At 43.8% G+C, this 17,016-nt stretch overlaps 1 protein-coding gene across 1 annotated transcript; it reads left to right on the forward strand.

The window, feature by feature from the left end:
- Window positions 1–1,221: 1,221 nt before the first annotated feature.
- CLRN2 (clarin 2) lies at window positions 1,222–8,968 on the forward strand. The gene is made up of 3 exons (XM_061584227.1): window positions 1,222–1,565; window positions 5,472–5,651; window positions 7,433–8,968. Exons 1-3 carry the CDS (start codon window positions 1,313–1,315, stop codon window positions 7,696–7,698), a joined length of 699 nt encoding a protein of 232 aa, XP_061440211.1. The 5' UTR covers window positions 1,222–1,312; the 3' UTR covers window positions 7,699–8,968.
- The last annotated feature ends 8,048 nt before the right edge of the window (window positions 8,969–17,016 follow it).

Raw genomic sequence — 17,016 nt, forward strand, 5'->3', positions numbered from 1 at the left:
TGAAGTTGCCCCACTGGTGTTGGTGAGTCACAGTTTAATCCTGCCCACCCGCCAAAATGGACTGAGGCTGTGATTATCACCAGCAAGTAGTCAGCTGTGGGAAGCTTCAAAGGGTGGACATTCTCACTGAGGACAGAGATGGTCAGACACCACTCCTACCCTCTGCTCTCTCTTAAGTGTGAATTTAACACCTCAGCTGACCGCCTCAGTTACCAATACAGTTTTCTCCACTTGTCCAAGAGGTACAAAGTTCCAGAGGAAATATTTTGCAGGGGCAGTTCTCTTTGTGAGGAGAGAGTACCAGGGGTCTTAGGGTGTTTTTGTAAAATATGTAACATTACAAATATAGTAGTTGAATGTGGTGGAACAAACAAGTACTCAGGCTCCAACTGCGCTAGTAAAGCAACATTCATTCCCCAACAGTAACACTCCATCTTTGCAGTCTCCCAAACAGCTTCTGATCACCTGTCACCTACAAACTCAAGCATTTTCCTACTACTCAAGACATATTCCTTCTATTGTAGTCAATTGCCAAACTGTTGTCTCCATTCCCATTCCAAACAGGCAAGATGTCTTCAAAAGCTAATAACAACTAGCCATAAAAAAGATATCAATATTCATTAAGCAAGGCTCTTTGGCTTTATGAGAAGGTCATTTTGCATTTCCAAGCAATGTATATTGCAGGAAAAGCACGTTTCTCCAAGCTGCAGGCAATGTGCATCGTCCTTTATACCAAGAATATTGTTCTAATTACAAGCACAGACATCCAGAAATATTATTTATCTATTTCATTTAACAGTCTTAGAAAGCAAGTATAATCAGTTTAGGAGAGACGACAGTAATGACATTTAGAAATCACAAACTCAAGGAGATGATCTTGGTGTCATACAGACAGGGAAATTCTGATAGAAATATCTATCCTAATTTGCTTCCAGGCAATAATTAGAGACTTCGTAACAAATTGAACAAGCAACTAAACAACTTCCAGGTCAGAAATGGATGTCATTTGAATATTTAAAACAGGTAAAGAATTTGAGCCTTTGAATGAAACATTAGTCGTGTAACAGATATGGTGTTACTCTCTGAACAACAAGCACCATTGCTGTACAGAGCGATGAAGCTCTTACTTCCTATCATTGTGGATTATTGCAGGAAATCTACCTTTTGGAGTTGATTTTTTACCTGTATACCTTAACTTAAAAGATGCCATGTAAAAGGATGTTTTTGAAACAACTGCCATTGCCTGAAAATGATCCAGCATCCATAATTACTGCTGGAAGGCCTTGAAAGATGATGTCTTCAAAACATTAGAATGCCTGGCTGCTTCAAACGGACAGTGTTTGTGTTCATTGCTCTACTGAGCTTTGCATCTTTTATCTTGATCCTTGTTGCAATGAGCACCCAGAAATGGATGACTGGAAAAATCCTTTGCAAGACAGGAGCTGAGCTGGTCAACGCCACAGACCCAGAGCTAGTCAAATTCATGGGGGAAATTTACTATGGACTCTTTGGAGGTGGCAAAATACGCCAATGTGGGTTAGGTGGGCGGCGTTCCAAATTCACAAGTAAGTAACACTTTTGGGGGTTCATTTCTAGAACATGCACGTATGAATAAATGTTTAGATGCATTCAAGATGGCTTCTATTTTTTTTATATATTTATTTATTAAATTTATTAGTCGCCCATCTGGCTGGTTGTCCAGCCACTCTGGGCGACGTACAAGATAAAAACAATACATTAAAACGTTAAATTTAAAACAAACAAACAAACAAACAAAAACACTGAAATGTTGTCTGAGTCTGCAGCTTGTTTTACCTGGGGTTATTTTATTCCTTCTTCTCAAATATGAATGAGAAAATGTGGTTTTATTTTTCAAAATATTCTTCTTGACTAAAATATGGGGCTTGAAGAGTACCCCCCACCTTGCCCATGGCCCTTAGATGCAGGAGTGGGATTCTAATGGGGCAAGGAATAAGAACATGGGGCCCATACTGAGAGAGGAGTTCCCCACTTTGGCAGGGCAAGGGGTGACTAAGTGGCCTAAAATGATTTATTTTATTTGCACAGAGGCCTACTTACATCACTGCTTGGAAGTGAGGCAAGGGAGCTAGGAAACAAATGTGGTTGGTGGGGCATCTTTGAGGAGAAAGGGCTCTTCTACACTGTCACCATTTTGCGGTGGGATTCAATCACATCCTGCTGGCAAATTCAAGCTGAACAATTAAAGTTGATTTGGCGCTCTTGTGGAGCTTCCCCAAAATATTGGAATATGTTGAGATAACAAAGTTATGGGGATATGCACTGGAAAGTGTAGGTTAACACTTGATGCAATGTCGTCTAAACTCCTCGTCTGGAAGTGACCAAAGAAGTGGGGGACAATAACCCTCCTTCTGGCTTAGGCCCAAGGGACTTCCCCCACCCCTTTCCTCACACATTAATGAAAGGCAAAAACTGGCCCATTACTTATTAAGTGTTCAGGTGTTACTGAAAATAACATACAAAAATACATTGTATTAGGATAAATTGCTTGCAAAAATGTGTACACTATTCAAAACTGCATACACAAATGTATTTATTAGGAGAAATTCACCATAAACTGGTGAAGGGTTTTCATGAACATTTTTGCACGCAAAAAGAATTCACAGATTACTGTCAACATGTGGAGAACCAAATTTAAGAGTAGGAAAATGAGAATTGAGGGAACCGAAATTGACAGATGATTCCATCCCTGCTTGGGAGTAAGTCCCATCGAATTCAGCAGGACTTATAGACATGGTTAGGATTGTGTTGTTATTATCCTAATTCATCAATAACTGGAACAGGAACCTAAAAAGTTGATCTGACTTTGGTTGCTATTGGGACAATTTTGAAATTGCTTTTCAAGGTTGCTAACGATGGATTATACTGTCGTGAAGCATCTGATCCATTGATCCACATCACTGGAGCTTGATTAAGTAACTTTGACCTGCCATAAATAGAGCTTAACTGTTGAAGGCTGACCATTAGGTGTTTTTCTGTATCCTTAGTGAGGACAGAATATCCCCTGCTGTTTCTGAGGTCTGGTTCAATCACTCACCTGGACTGTGATCTTCCTCTCCATCACATGCAAAATGTAACGTAGGACCTTTTTGGACCCGTTGACACATTTGCAAACTGGAGAAAGTGTTATGGGCATCACACCACACTGCACCCTTATCTGTTGGCTACAATAGAATGCTTGTTTCAAGCCTACTTTCAGCAGGTGGAGGAGTGAGGAGAGACCCCTGTGGGCAGCAGGAAAGGCCTCTGGAGGCTCATGTGTGCCTATGGGCACTACTTCTAAGGGTCTTCACATGCTATCTTGTACCTGCGTGCAAGTTGTCAGTACATGTGTTCAACTGCTCATGAGAAAAAGTCTACAAATGGTGATTTTAAAAATCACCATCTGTAGCTGTTCCCTGAAGAAAATGTTGTTTTGCGCTCATGTTGGTCTGCCCCTGCAGCCTCTCCATGTGGCTTTTGCCCATGTGCAGTTTTCTCCGCTGGGACGGCCTTTCTGAGTTTGTGTGTGTCAAGTGGTCCGTTGGAGGCCCAAGGATATGCTTATCCTCAAAAGGGAAAAGATTGAAAAAAACCAGCTGAACAGGACTTCCACACAGGCCTCTGCAGTGCCTGCCTCACCTGTTAAATCATGTGCATGGATGGTGAAGGGGAGGCTAGCCTCATGTGTCCACTCTTTCTCTGCCATAGGAAGAGAATGATCAGCCAGGAAGTATATGAAGCATAGAAGGGAAGAGAATTACCCTTTATGATGCATAGTGTTTTTTTGTGTGTTCCTCTTTATTTGTAAGCTGGTAGAGCTGAGAAACTCACTGGGCCAAAGCAACTATTGTTTCCGAAGTTCAGTTTGCTTCTGAAATACTCAGAAGTGATTTCAAGAGATAAAGTTAGGCTGGAGAGCTGAAATCCCATAAACCAAACTAGGCAGCGTGTTAATGCAATGTGTTTGATCTTTGTTATTTTGATAGCCGTCATGGAAGAAACAATTAGGACTGGGACCATGATATGCAGGTAGGGTGGCTACTTACATATTGCCAAAAAAGAGGAAACACATACACACGCATTTAGAAATAATTACCATGATTTGAATAGAAAAACCAGTGCATCTCACCCTAGTGATGTGTGCCTGTTTAGTCTGTTGTCCAGGTGCTGCTAATTGTTGATGGGCAATTTCAAGGCCTCTGCTCTCGCTTCTTACATTTCTTTATCTTTGGACCAAATAACTCTTCAAATAGAGGACACCTTCAAATGGAGGACGTTAGAGGTCTGCCCTCTATAAACTAGGACACATGGCCATGCTATGCACAGGGAGGGGGTTAAACCATTACCCCTGAACTGTAGTGCATCCTGATAATCCTCCCTCCTCAGTTACTATTTGTGCTGACATGGAAAATGCCACTTACACCAATGACAAGCTCCCTCCCAGGGTTCACAGCAGCTTCTGACGAGTGGGGGGAGGCATTTTTATTCAAGACTTTGGTGCAGGGAAGATGCATAACCCCCTGTGTGCCATGATCCTTATCCAGACCATTCTGCAACTGCTATTTAAATAGCAAATATGAAACACATTAAATGCAACCACTTGTCTATTGGTTATTTTGCACAGCTGACAACAAGCAGGCCAATTCAAAGCACCATTCAGATGCAAAACTTGAAACTCAAAATATAAATTAGATGATGAACCAGGATGGCCCCAAGCCATGGTGGCTGTTGGGATTGGTAGGGCAGAGGGGCCAACAGTAGGTGGAGCCAGAGCCAATGACAATCAGAGCGAACTAATTCTACTTTCTTGCCTCCATCCTCCTCCCTACAAAGAGCTACGCTTAGCCTGACAGGCAGTGCCACCTCCTGGACTGGATATAGGAAGGCAGGCAGGTGGGAGCTGGTTGAGGGCAGAGGAAGGCTAGGAGAACAGTGTCCCATTTGTCCAAATGAACCGGTCTGCACTGGCCCCAAGACATTTTGGTGCCTGAAGCAAAGGACAAGATGGCACCCTCCAATTCTAGGTATGGAATCCACTTAGACTGGCAGTTGAATCTTACTTCAACACTGGCAGCAGGACAGCATCCTGCAGCACATCAGGAGGCAGCTGACTAGCCTATGGGATTCAGGGAGAACAGTGGGGGTTGCCCCCCAGCAGCTGCCTCCTAAGGCAGCTGCCTTACTCTGTCCAATAGTAGGGCTGGCCCTGTGGAGAACCTGAAACCTCAAACAATATATTCATAGCCAGCAAAGGTACACCATCATAGCACAAGAGCAATATTCCCTTGATGTATACAAAGTACACTCATCAGTATCTAATGTTTTTATATCATCTGAACAGATGGAACATCAACCAAGGAGGTATGAATGGTAAATCTTCATAGCATCATTGGGTCCTACCGCATTTACAGTACACAGCAAATAACTCAATGTTTTCTTTTGCTTGTCAGTATTTCCACACCTGGTGAAAAAGTTGAACACAAATCTCCATGTGGTGATTATCCTCTTCCTTTGTGTGGCATTTTCTTTTGCCTTGGTCAGTTTTGGATTCTGCATCTTCAACATAATAAAAGTTCCCTATCGGGCTATTAAAGGTCCAGCAGGAATAGCTTTGTGGAACATAATTGCAGGTAAAACGTGATGAAAATCACATTTAATTTTGCTAAATTTAAGAACTTGGTTTCCAATTTCTGTACATGTTATTAAATGCTCTTAGGAAAGTTTCCATTGGTGTCCAACACAGTTTTAACAATAGATTTCTGGTGAAGTACCACAACATCCTTGAGGGGTTTCTTAATTGTAGCCCTAGTCACCTGCTCCAGGCAACGAATTGCATTCTCGGGCAGTGAGTATACTGGCACCCTTGTAAAGTCAGTTGCAGCCTTTTCATCTGTAAGCCTCTTTCTATCTTTGCAGCGTGCTCTGGTCTGGATTTGGTCTTTAGGCTGGTTCTTACGACTGATTTGCATATACATGTACAATCTGTGAATGACTTTCAACTGAACACATGAAATGTATTGTGTTTGAGGTGATGCCAGGTGATAGGAAAGCTCTCTGGTTTGCATTTGATCTGTGATGCCTAATTCACTGGCCTGGTTCACCTGTCACACTAAGCCAAACCATGGCTTAGTGGAAACACACAAGCATGGGGACTCCTAGGGAGAAGAATGCAGCTGCTTAGCTCCTCTCCAGTTGTTCTGCTGCTGCTTTGCGCTGAACTAATCCATGGTGTAACTTAGTATGTCATCTAAACTTTGGCTTGTGGTTTAGCCATGAACTGTAAACCATAGAAAAACTTTGATTACAGCACATGGTTAGGCTGGAGAGAGCTAATCCACGACCCCAGGTTTGGATAATGTATCAAGTCATGGCTTAGCACAGCAGCTGAACAACTGAGAAGGAACAAAGTGACCACCTAGTAGATTATAGGAGAAGAATGGCACACTTGAATGTTCCCCCTTACTAAAACACCTCCTGTCCAAAGAAAATTAGATGTCAGAGTGAAGGGGAGTAGCCTACCCTTCTCACTGCCATATAGTTGTCTATGTGTATTGTGTATGGGGAAACATTCAATCATACCTGCACTCTCTCAAATCATGCACTCCAGGAACAAGTTTGCTACATCATTCACATTATTTCCAATGTTCAGCCATTGCTTCTGCAGCCTAAATGGTACCACACACACACACACACACACACAGAAGGGAGGATATCAGCAGACCTAGAGATGTACAATTTCCGGAAATTTTGAAGCCGTGGAAAAAAACCATTTTTCCTTTTTTTTCCTCCAGAAAAAAATGGATTTTTTTTTTAAAAAAGAAAGACAATGTGAGTAGCAGTAAACACACAGTAAACCACTGTGTAGATAAGCCCCAAAACAGCCCAATGAGGACCGAGAGCGCTCAGTAGTCAAAGAATGCTGACAGTTAAGGAAAACATGGAATGGGGAAAGGAATGGAAGGAGGAGAATGGAAGGAAGTATGGCTAGAATCCTGAACAGGAGCCCTCCAGTGCAACATTCTGTTGCAGGTACCACTTGCAATCTACTGTTAGTGTAGCTTGGGCCTAAGTTAACATTTGATGAGGCAGTTTTCAAGGGATGAACATGCGAAGTCAACCTTTGCTCATTCAGAGAAACAATGAAAAAAGAAAGTGACTCACACTTCCATACATTTAGGTAATGTGCAACATCTCCCATATAACAAAATCTCACATCTATATGCATTTGGAATTCAGACATCTTGCCACAGGAGATATTTGCAAATCCCCACTTTGTATATTAAAGGAGGCCAAGATGAGGGGCGGCTGCTCAACACAACGCAAACTGATGATCAGCTTTCAAATGGATGGCACAGTAAACTATTTTGCATTGCAATATATTAATGACTTTGTGTTTTGAATTCTCTTATAGGTGGCTTTGCAGTGCTGGCAGTGACTAGCTTTATGGCTGCTGTCAAACTGCATAATCTTACAGAAAGGATTGCCAATTTCCGGGAAAATGTCTTCCAGTTTGTAATCTTAGAAGAACAGTATGAACACTCTTTTTGGCTTTGCGTGGCAAGCGCAACTGTTAATGGTGTGAATGTGTTACTAGTTGCCATCAGCGCAATTCATTTCCCTACACTGAAGACAAAAACAGAAGAAGCAAACGTTACAGCAGAAGACATCATGTACTGAATACCTAACCATTTGGGTTTGCCGCTTGGCTGGCTCCAGCTGTAGTCCTACCCTTTTTCAAGTAGTGCTGATAAAGAGAGAGTGTAACAACACTGGGAAGGGTGTGTCAGCATGGAAGAAGGGCAGTGAGCACTACAAGGCGGTTGGTTCACGGAAATACTGAGGCCAAAAGGCTCATGGAGGGTTCACCAAGCCAAAAAAAAGACTATTTCCACATTTCATTAAACTCCTGAGAAGGCTGGCGGCAGCACAAGTCTTTCTCAGAAACCTCCCAGGAGCCCAGCACAAAGCAAAAACACACTTCCCCATTCTCTTGCTGGGTAAGGGATCTTGCCCATAGACCCCCAAAACCGTACAACCAACTTGGGGAGGATGTTTGCCTCAGGTACCATGCTGTGTAGTGGATAAGTTATACCTGAACTCATTTAAAGAAAGCTAATTTAAAACATTTAGGAAAAGTACACGCTATAGCTCTCATAGGATGATACCACTTCAGAACACAGGGACCGAGGTGCCTCTGTGGCATTTTTCAGAATGCTCCCAAAATAAAAAGCTTAATGTGCAAAGTTAACATGGTGGGAAGAAGGCTAAGCTAGAATTCTTCTCCTTGACACTCTAGCTTTCCACATGCAGTTTTTGATGTGGGGAAGCATTCACAGTGGAGACTGGTACCTTAGGGCAAATCATGGGCACTGCCATACTTTAGTCTGCACTCAGTGTGCCACTGCCTGCCTACCTTCCTTACAACTAGTCCAGGGGGTAAAACTGCATGTCAGTTTCCTCCTCCTTAGTCTCACTGTTGATGTCACACTCCACAGGCTGTCCTCAGGGCCTAGGGCCCTAGATGGAAGCCTTCACCAAAGTACTCCCCAATGAGAACAGGGTTCCGGATGCAGAAACCAAGATCCAGCATGGAGAATCAGTCTAGGTCCAAATGTGATCCAGAGACAAAGTCAGGCAATGGATCAAAATCACAGGGAGTTCAGGTAATGTACAACACAGTAAGGCAGGGAAGCTAGCCTTAAAAATAAGGAGCCAGAAACCTGTATAGTTCCTAGCAACAGGAAGGCTCAAGAGGGATGCCTTCTATGCTTTGGCCTCCTAAACCACACCCTAACCATGGCTGCTGGCACTGAAGGAGTATCAGGGATTGCTTATTCACAAGTAGACCTTTTACTCACAAATAAATTGAAGACTCTGGATCTAGATGCATACTGTGTCATCTCTCTTCGGCCTGGACCTGAATGTTTTGGGGCCAGCACTCTCAAGGGTTGGGGTCAGTCTGAATGTTTTGGGGCCAGCACTCTCAAGGATTGACACTTGCAAGGGTTCCTCACCAGGTATCAACCTGGAAGGCCCCTCATGGGGATCCTTAGTATGGGGTTCAGGGACTCCTGCCTGTTCCTCAACCTGTGGGGTACCTGCTTCGTTCTCTGAGGACTCTGCCTAGTATCAGGTCAGGGCTGTGCATGACAGTTGCCCTTGTAAAACTCAGCCGTGAACAGTAGTGTAGTGACATTCAGAAGTGGAGGGTCCCTTCATGAAAGCCATGCCATGCCCCCTCATAGCCACATCCCATCATTCACTTACTTGCTCTCCGTCATCATCTCCACATTCCTCAGTCCTTCCCATAAGCACCTTCTCCCAGAATAACAGGTGTCCATAGGAGCCAATCAGCATGCAAAAGAGTGTGTAAGCTACTGAGAAATGTCTTCTCAGTAGCTGGCTCACCTCCTTTCACTCTGATTGGCTTCAATCAGCAGGAAAGGGCAAGGAACCATGTAAGAAGATTCTTCTCAGTGGCTAACACTCCCCTTTCATGTTGATTGGCTACTAAGATGCTGGAGAAAAATTGCTGGTCCTTCTGGGACCCTGCTCCCAAAAAGGTAAGGGGTCTAAGATCTCCCCCTGAGACCCTGGACCATTACACCCCTGGCCATTAGGAGGGTGAGGACAAAACTAGAATTAGTTGACTCTGCCTGGCATTGCTCTGGTTTACTATGTGTTGGTCTGCTTGCCTTTCGCCAGTCCCAATGGGCAACAGCCACCACTCCATTCAAGTATGTGAACTCCAACTCTAACATGACACTGTCCTGTGTGAAACTTATTCTGAAGAGTCAACAGGAGATTTGAGCATTTTGAGAAGCAGACTCTCACTGATGGCTTTTGTCTTTCTGCAGAAGGTTGGCTCAAGCTATTCCCAGAACAGAGGTCCATAGGAGCCAATCAGCATGCAAGAGAAGTATGTAAGCTACTGAGAAGAGCAAAAAATAATTATGGGCCCGGAATATGCACACCAGACACATCATGTTATATGTGGCGAGGGCAACTGTGATTTGTCTGCGAGTTTTCCCAGCCCCTGTTCCTGCTCTATATAAGTGAATGGAGCCAACAGAAGACTCTCATTGCATATTACCAGAATGTGCAGCCAACAATGCTTGGTCATGATGATTCTAAAGTGGGTGTAGTGTTATCATGACAGAGAAGAGAATGATCACAGTAAAATCCAACCTGTTGAGGCCTGTTAACAAAGCCAGCAATTAACATAAAATTCATTGTAAAGCAGCTTCTCTGTTTGAAAGACTATTTCAAAATAGACTAGAAGTGGGTATGATTTTTAGATAGTTTGCAACTCTAAATATCCATCACAAATTGGGAGGAAAGTAAGTCTACTGTTGGTTTTTTAAATGGAGTAAACACTATCCATGGGCATAACTTAACTTCCATTGTTTAAAGTTAATATGAAGAGATACTGGAAACAACATTTCTATAAAGACTATGAGAGACCATATTTTCTGTTTTTCATTAGCCACAGAAATGGAAAATGCTTTCAGGACTCAAGAGGAAAATAACTTTTGACACATTTGAAAATAATTTGGAAGGCCTTTGAGCCTTTATCCAATATGAGAACAAAATTATTAACTGAAGAGAAACCTTTTAAGAGCAAAGTTTGTTTGTTTCTTTCTTTGAAAAAAGAGGCATTAGCTGACACACTTTTCCAGGAAGCTGGAAGTTCCAGGGTGGTCTCTTTTCAGAAGCTATTTCCTTGCAACAAGAGAGAGCACTGGAGAATGGTAAGAACTGTTTATTTGTAAAAATGCATATAGAACATAGCAGAAGAAAACAGACTTGTACAACAGGCAGCACAAGTGGTAATCCTGCCTCACATTCCTACTGAGTAAGTGCAGTTTAAATTTTCTATTCCAAATCGAAATTATTTATTGTCTCTTTACTCCCTACCTCCGAACTCTTATGAGTGTGATATTCTCAGGCCTAGCAGATTCCAGGCCATTAAAAACCAAGTTCTTTTCTTCAGCCCCTGTACCCCGGTTGCTACGTAGGCAAAACCCTAATGTTCAGGCATCTTGCTTATTGTGAATGGGTATGCCATAACAACAGAAATAAATTATGGGCATTTTGAGAACTAATATACCATTGTGGCTAACAGGCAGAAAGAAGTGTGTACCAGGAAGTCCTGAGTTCACAACTTGCTTTTGCTAGGGACTCACGAGGTAGTGTTTGAAAAGCACCCCACTCCAGAACCTGTAACATGGGGAAAATAATACTGACATGCCTTATGGAATATCATGGCTAAGAATATCTTATCAAGAATATCTTGATAAGACCAGTTCATATGTTACTGGCCAAGCTACTTCCTATGACATTCCAGTAAGGTTGGTGATGTCCCAGCTGGAAGAAACCACATCATTGGCCCTACCAAGCAGTTCTCCAAACATTAGAAGAGAGAATATCACACTCGTAAGAATTACATTACATGGGAAGAAGCCATGGAGATAGGACCCCCAGCCTACAGTAATGGTAGTCTTCATGCCAGTACTAAAACGTTTGGAAAGTGGCTTCAGTAATGGATTCCAACAGCTTGCTCCTAAATCCAAACATGAAATTATTATTATTATTATTATTATTAATAATAATAATAATAATAATAATAATTAATTTGTTTGACGCCTATCTGGCAATTAGCCACTCTAGGCGACGTACATTAAAAGAGATAAAATACAATAACAGATGTAATCACATTAATAACAATAGGTAAAATACTGGACAGTCATCAATACATATAAAAGCAATTATAATAACAACATACGATAAATGACAGAATCATGGTGATTTACCCAATGACCTCAAAGGCTTGCTGGAATAGCCACGTCTTCAGGGCCTTGCGGAATACATCTAGGGAAGGGGCATGTCGAAGATCATATGGGAGGGAGTTCCAGAGAGTGGGGGCCACCACAGAAAAGGCCTTCTCCCTAGTACCCACCAACCTAGCTGTTTTGGTTGGAGGGATTGAGAGAAGGCCTTGTGTGGCTGATCTAGTTGGGCGGCATAATTGGTGGCGGTGGAGGCGCTCTTTCAGGTAAGCTGGGCCGAAACCGTACAGGGTTTTAAAGGTTAAAACCAACACCTTGAATCGGGCCCGGAAAACAACCGGCAGCCAGTGTAGGTCAAACAACACTGGCGTGATGTGATCCCGTCAGCGGCTGTTGGTAAGTAACCGCGCCGCCGCATTCTGTATAAGCTGTAATTTCCGGGTCGTTTTCAAGGGTAACCCCACGTAGAGCGCATTACAGTAGTCCAATCGAGAGGTGACCAGGGCATGCACCACGAGCGGGAGCTGTTGAACAGGGAGGTAGGGTTGCAGCCTACGTATAAGGTGTAATTGATACCAAGCTGCCTGGCTCACAGCCGAAATCTGAGCCTCCATGGACAGCTTGGAATCAAGAACAACCCTGAGGCTGCGGACCTGGTCCTGTAGGGGCAACTTCACCCCACCAAACACCAGGTCAACATCTCCTAACCCTCCCTTGTCTCCCACAAGTAGTACCTCAGTCTTATCAGGGTTCAACTTCAACCTGTTCCTGCCCATCCATCCACTCACGGATTCCAGGCACTTGGACATGGTCTCCACAGCCCTCTCTGGTGAAGATTTAAATGAGAGATAGAGCTGAGTGTCATCCGCATATTGGTGACACTGCAGCCCAAATCTCCTGATGATCTCTCCCAGCGGCTTTACATAGATGTTAAATAGCATGGGAAAGAGGATAGAACCCTGTGGCACACCACAATTGAGAGGCCAAGGGTCTGAAACCTCATCACCCAATGCTACCTGTTGGCGCCTATCAGAGAGAAAGGACTGGAACCACCGTAAAACCGTGCCTCCCAATCCCAAACTCTCCAGGCGATGTGCTGCACTGGGCATAAAGATGGTGTAATCTTCATGACCTTTCACATTGGTACACCACAAACTAGCCTGCATTTGAACAAGCAGAAGATGGTGGGCTTACACTACAGTGCCAGGAACATTCACCATTTCCAGATGTGGCTACCTGATTGATCAAGTGTGCTGTGGGAGAGGTTTGGGACTGGAGACAGATTTCAACAAATATTCATGTGCCTGCCTCGCTTGTCCTGCACAGGATTCTGCTGTAGTTAGTACTTGTGCACACATCCAATTAAACTACTTGGTTTTTTAATCATTCAGTTACTCAGAGCTTGATGATTTCCAGCTGACTGTGTGAATTGGCTTCACTGAGGCCCAAACTAGATGTTATGGGAATCACATGGCTAAATGTGTGTGTCAGTGTCCCCCCTTTCTTCCACCTACATTCTGCCCCCCAACTTCTCTCCAAGATGCTGCAGCAGTTGAGGGTTTCCCCCTCCCATGTGCCCAAATGTATGGACACCTGCAGATGCTTGCAGAAGGTGCAGGTGTGTTTGTGTGTGTGTGTGTGCTGATCTGTCGTCTGCTCCACTCTCATTCCCCAAGTGCACGCTAACCAAGTCATCAGTTCTGATGATCATCCCAAGGCCAAAAAGCACTAACCCCCCTCCTCAATCTATCCATCCTTCACGATCTAGCACCCCCACCACTACATTGCCGCTTCTTGATGATGATGATTTTTAAAAAAGCTCAGCAGGTTGGCTGAGGCTGGTGTCCACATACTGCAGCTGAAATGTATTTATTTATTTAATAATTATTGCATTTATATCCCACATTTCCTCCAAGTTGCTCAAGGCGGTGTACATGGTTCCCCCTCTTTCCATTTTATCCTTACACCTATCCTGTGAGATAGGTCAGACTGAGAGACTGTGTCTGGTCCAAGGTCCAACACTGTAACCCACTCATGTTCAGAGACAGGACTGTACATCTTCAGACTGTGGGGGGGAGTGGGATCCCAATTTGATTGGACCTTTGCATTAAGAAAGCAACAGCTCCCTGTTTGCAGGAAGCCTTTTATGGAAAGGGATATTTGGAGATGTGATTTTGCCACGCACCATTTTTTTCAATTAACAGAGACTAAAATTACAATTAGCATGAGGGGGGGATGTCCACAAAATGTTTTGAGCTTACAAAGGGGGTCTCTTACTCACAAAGGTTGGGAACCACTGTACTAGCGACAAACAACTAGGAAGGTCCACCTTTGTTCCCTACCTGTAAGCTGCCAAAGGTATGTGTCTAGACATTGTTGGGAAAAGGTAAATTAGATAGAACTTGCTCTAAACCCACAAGGCAGTTCCTGTACTCTTATAATAATGGCAGTGAGTTATACTAAATTCATGACAGGATCAGTGCTGTCTATGAATTCTCGGATCCTACAAAATGTAAACATGCAAGTATTTTTATTGTCATTTCAGTACTCATTTTCAAAAATAACACTAGTGTGACTTGGTCCAGTTTGGGCTTGTGTGAATGCGCGAGGGTGGTGGTGGTTGGGAGCATACAGCTACACTCTGATAAGTTTTGGACTGGGGATCATAAGACGTAAGAAGAGCCTGTTGGATCAGGCAAGTGGCCCATCTAGTTCAGCATCCTGTTTTCCCAATGCAAGCAGGCCCTGAGTGTAACAGCACTCTCTCCTCGCCAAGCTGGCACCCATGAAAACTGGAGGGAGGATGGCAGAACAGTGCAGAGCTATTGCTGGAGTTGGAAGGGCCCATCCCCTTGAATTTTGGTTGGTTTGGAAGGGCAGGGGTGAGAAGTGGCAGCGATGGCTTACCTGCTCCAGTGGCCCATCCTATTTGCTTGTTTGTTGCCTGCCCGCCATGCAGAACTGGCAGCAGGCAGTTGCTTCACCCTATGAAGGGGCTGTGTGTGTGTGATTGAGATGAATTTGAACAGAGAGAGGGGGAAATACATATGTGTAATGTGTGCATGAGAGACAGAGAAAGGAAGAGGAGATATGTAGTGATATGGGACTGGGGATTGAGACAGGTGATTTATTTGGGTCCCCTTCAAGCCTGTAACCTTGAATCTGGAAGTGGTACCTGCAGTGGAAAAACCCGCTCCATGGTCAGACTAGTTTCCTTTGATAATCTAATAGTTTAGCCAGGTCAGTCTGTGAGTTAATGGACTTATTGAATGGGCAATCTGCATATCCAAAGGGATGTGGCCAAGAGAGATCCTGCGGCTACTGGAACTATGTTCAGGGAAGTGGCCCTCCTCCTCCTACGCTCCAGCCAAGGACAGGCTTGTATTTTTGAATCATGTCTGGAAAAGCTGGGAACTAGGAAGACACAGAGAGAGGCTTGCTCTCTGCATGATGGCTTTGGAGTGCCTCCCTGCAAGCCTGAAGGAAAGGCAAGATCTATTGGACTGTTAATGCTGTGAACTCCTCTATCTTACGCTTAGGTTGCAAATATGTGTAAATAAAACCATATATCCTATAAGACGCCATAGTCTCCACTGACCCTCTTCCCAAGAAAACCAAACCCTGGGTAAGTGCAGGAACCCCTGGAAGTCTTGCACCGCTCAGAGACTGGGGTAGCCAGGGCTGTGGAATCGGTACATCAAACCTTCGACTCCGACTCCTCTATTTTTCTACCGTCTGACTCCGACTCCTTCATAAATGGCAAATGTATATTATTTATTTATTTAATTCATTTATTATTTGATTTATATCCCACCCTTCCTCTCAACAGGAGCCCAGGGCGGCAAACAGAAATGCTGAAAACACTTTAAGAAATCATAAAAAGACCTTAAAATACATGAAAACAAAAAAATTAAATTATTAATTTTATTTTGAAGCCGGAGTCAGTACATTTCTACCGACTCCACCCAAAATTGCTTCCGACTCCACAGCCTTGGGGGTAGCACACAATAATATAAACGTGTGGTCTGTGAAAGAGAGGCAGAGATACAATTGGACAGAGAGACAGGGAGGGAGAGATGTATGTGAGGTGTCTGTGTGTATATGTGTGCTTATGCAAGAGTGAGGTTTGTATATTCATGGTCTGTGAGAAAGGGAGATATGTATGCGGTGAGTAAAAGAGAAGGGGAGGAGGTATGTATGAATTGTGGTCTGCGCATATGTGTGTGGTCTGCAAGAGAGGCACTTGGGCAGAGAGGGAGAGAGAGATGTGTGGCTGTGTATGAGTGTATATGAGAAAGATGTATATGTCTGTGGTCTATATGTGACTGCATGTGTGTGGGGGTCACAGGACAGGGCTGCCTATCAAGCAATCTTCCATCATCCTGTAAAAATGAAATGAACAACCTAGTCTAGACTCTAGCACATGTGTAGTGTGGGTAGTGGAGATTTTATTTATTTATTATTACATTCATATCCCACTTTTCCTTCTAGGAACTCAAGGAGGTGAACTATGTGAGGTAGATTAGGCTGAGAGGCGCTGACTGGCCCAAGGTTACCCAGCAACCCTCATGGCTCAGTCAGGATTTGAACTCTAGTCTCCCAGGGCCTAGTCCAACACTCTAACCATTACACAACAATGGAGATATAAAGTCATATCCAGTTCCTAAAATAAGCACCCCAAACCTACACTCACAAAAAAAAAACAGCTGGGGACAGTTCATGCATTATGACATGCCTTCTAGAGCCTACAGAAATGTGCAACCACTGCATGTTGTTCATAACATGTGTCCAACCTACCCGTGTGGGAATTTTCTGGAGGGAGGCATTCTGGGAAGCCTCAGCCGGCTTACTATCTAAGCAACATGCCTTTGTGTTACGGTAAATGTCTGACATTTGTCAACATCAGAATGCTAACAGTTCCAGATTACTGCTTCAAACGCCATGGCTGTGAAGGGCCATGGCACGACGATCATGAAGAGACCCTGCACATTTGAATTCACTACTACACTTCTGGACCTGAGGTTATATCACGCTGGTTCTCCGCTAAACGCTTATTATTTCCTGGGAAACCCCTTTTTTGTCTTCCTTACGCAGAGCGTAATCCAAGGGAGAGGCTTTTCCAGCAAAGCCTCTCCAAGCAACCTCCCGCCGCGCTCCCGATCGGCTTCAGCCTGGTGCAGAGCGTGGCGTGCTCCGCCAGAGGGGC

This window comes from Rhineura floridana, chromosome 9 (assembly GCF_030035675.1).
Source record: "Rhineura floridana isolate rRhiFlo1 chromosome 9, rRhiFlo1.hap2, whole genome shotgun sequence".
NCBI lineage: Eukaryota > Metazoa > Chordata > Lepidosauria > Squamata > Rhineuridae > Rhineura > Rhineura floridana.

Excerpts from the sequence above, each read along its gene's own strand:
- CLRN2 (XM_061584227.1), top strand. The coding sequence starts at position 1,313 with ATGCCTGGCTGCTTCAAACGGACAGTGTTTGTGTTCATTGCTCTACTG. Across the intron at positions 1,566-5,471 it reads GCGGCGTTCCAAATTCACAA|TATTTCCACACCTGGTGAAA; the intron begins GTAAGTAACACT and ends TTTGCTTGTCAG. Across the intron at positions 5,652-7,432 it reads TTTGTGGAACATAATTGCAG|GTGGCTTTGCAGTGCTGGCA; the intron begins GTAAAACGTGAT and ends ATTCTCTTATAG.